At 58.8% G+C, this 1,855-nt stretch overlaps 1 protein-coding gene across 1 annotated transcript; it reads right to left on the bottom strand.

Annotated features, from left to right (window-relative positions):
* Positions 1-202: 202 nt before the first annotated feature.
* On the bottom strand, positions 203-1,528 carry LOC123048810 (PE-PGRS family protein PE_PGRS5). The gene has a single exon (XM_044471840.1). It carries the CDS (start codon positions 1,470-1,472, stop codon positions 381-383), a length of 1,092 nt encoding a protein of 363 aa, XP_044327775.1. The 5' UTR covers positions 1,473-1,528; the 3' UTR covers positions 203-380.
* Positions 1,529-1,855: the final 327 nt, after the last annotated feature.

Below are 1,855 nucleotides of genomic sequence, written 5' to 3'. Positions count from 1 at the left end.
GGTTCTAGAAAGATGGCATTGATCTTTTGGTTGTTTCACGGATTATTTGCTTTTTACTTCAGATTGCTACAGAAAACCGCTTTTTTTTTTACTGGAAATAGAACTTCTGTCGAGTTACAAAGTTCTTATATATATGCGGCAAACAAATCTTCTATAGATGTGCATTGCTCGCCGTAAAGTCTGCAATAGACTAGAGAACAAATGCCAAATGATACAATTTAATTTTATCAAATTGTAGTGACTTTGATACAATTGTGGTACACAAATTACATAATTAACAAGTAGATGCATTATATCACAGCTTCACAACTCCTTAAGAAACACGATTGCATTGCACTATAGATGTTGCCCGCGCTTTCGCCATTGATTCGTCTTCCTGATCAGAAACCCACGGCAATGGCACCGACGAAAACCACGGTTCCAATCGCCGCGAGACGGGCCCCACGGCTGCCCTTGTAGGCTCCGCTGTCGTAGGGGCTGTTGTCCACAAGCGGCTGGCTGCCGAACACTGCCGCTCCGGCCACCCCGCCCGCAGCCCCCGCCGCCGTCGCGGCTGCACCCTGTCCGTCCATGTCCCCGGTACCATCGAAGGCTCCTGTCCCGGCGCCCGGTGCAATCCCGTAGCCGTCACCCAAGGGTCCTGCTCCTGCCCCCGCGGCAACACCTCCGCCGCCTCCCGCCGTTGGTGCAATGCCGTAGCCGTACCCGTCGCCCAATCCGCCTGCTCCCGGCCCCGGGGCAACTCCTCCTACGCCGGCAAAGGCTCCGGCCCCTGGAGCAACCCCGTCCCCGAGACCCGCCGCCTGCGGCAGCTCGGCCGCGTGGCCGTTGCCGCCCTCCACCTGGCCGAAGGGCAGGTTGCTGCTGTGCGCGCCAATGGGCTCGGCGAAGGGCGGCAGCGCGGCCGCGAGGCCCGGGGACCCCGGCGCGCCGCAGTGCTGCGCGTGGCGGGGCTCGTCGCTGGCGCGCCACGCGAGCTCGCCGTCCTTGTCGCGGACGCGCATGTCGCCGTCGTCGACGAGCTCGAGCGTCTGGAGGAAGTTGGTCCCGTCGGTGTTGGTCTCGCCGTGCCACACCTCCTCGGCCCCGTCGAACACCTCCAGTCCGTGCCACGAGAAGAGCAGGGTGCACGTGTTCACCGTGCTCACCGGCCGGCACTCCGACTCCCACGCGCTCGCGTGGGTAGCGCTGCCGCCGCCTTCGCCCTCACCACCGGCCATCACCTCGACGTAGCAAAAGTCGGCGCCGAGCCCGCCGGCGCCAGGCGCGGTGTGGGTGCGCACGAAGTAGGCCGCGTACTTGCCAGAGGGGGACGTGAGGAACAGCACGGGCGGGCTGGCGTGCCCTCCTGGCGGGATGCTCGCCAGGATCTGCTGCTTGGACACGCGCTCGATCGTGCCGGCAGGCGCCGTCGCCGCCGTGAGCGAGCAGGAGAGGAGTAGGAGCACGGCTATGGAAGACATGACCTCCATGGCTGGCTGGCAGCTTCTCGATCGTGTTTCTTGCTTGTGTGCTTGCTGCTCTGTGGCTATGGTTGTGGATGGTGTAGCATGATGAAGCGTGCGTGTGCTTATGTAGTCGAGGTGGTGATGGAGTAGGAGATGTCGAGTGGTTAGATCAGGAGCTGGAGTCAGTACATCACCCGTTCCAATAGCACATGCACGAGTAGGGGAGTGGTTCTGTGTTCCAATATTAAAAAGCTTTCCTGAAGAATAAATATAACAATGAGACTCTAAATTCTGGAACAGACAGATGATGACTAATGAATCAGACGTGACAATGTAACGTCTGAAGTGAAGCTAGGAGCCTAGGAAGATCTGATCTGATATGAATCATGGCTTTATGGGCATAAATC

Source organism: Triticum aestivum, chromosome 2D, assembly GCF_018294505.1.
Source record: "Triticum aestivum cultivar Chinese Spring chromosome 2D, IWGSC CS RefSeq v2.1, whole genome shotgun sequence".
NCBI classification, from domain to species: Eukaryota; Viridiplantae; Streptophyta; class Magnoliopsida; order Poales; family Poaceae; genus Triticum; species Triticum aestivum.
This window is presented reverse-complemented; position numbering and strand designations above follow the sequence as displayed.

Excerpts from the sequence above, each read along its gene's own strand:
- LOC123048810 (XM_044471840.1), bottom strand. The coding sequence starts at position 1,472 with ATGGAGGTCATGTCTTCCATAGCCGTGCTCCTACTCCTCTCCTGCTCG.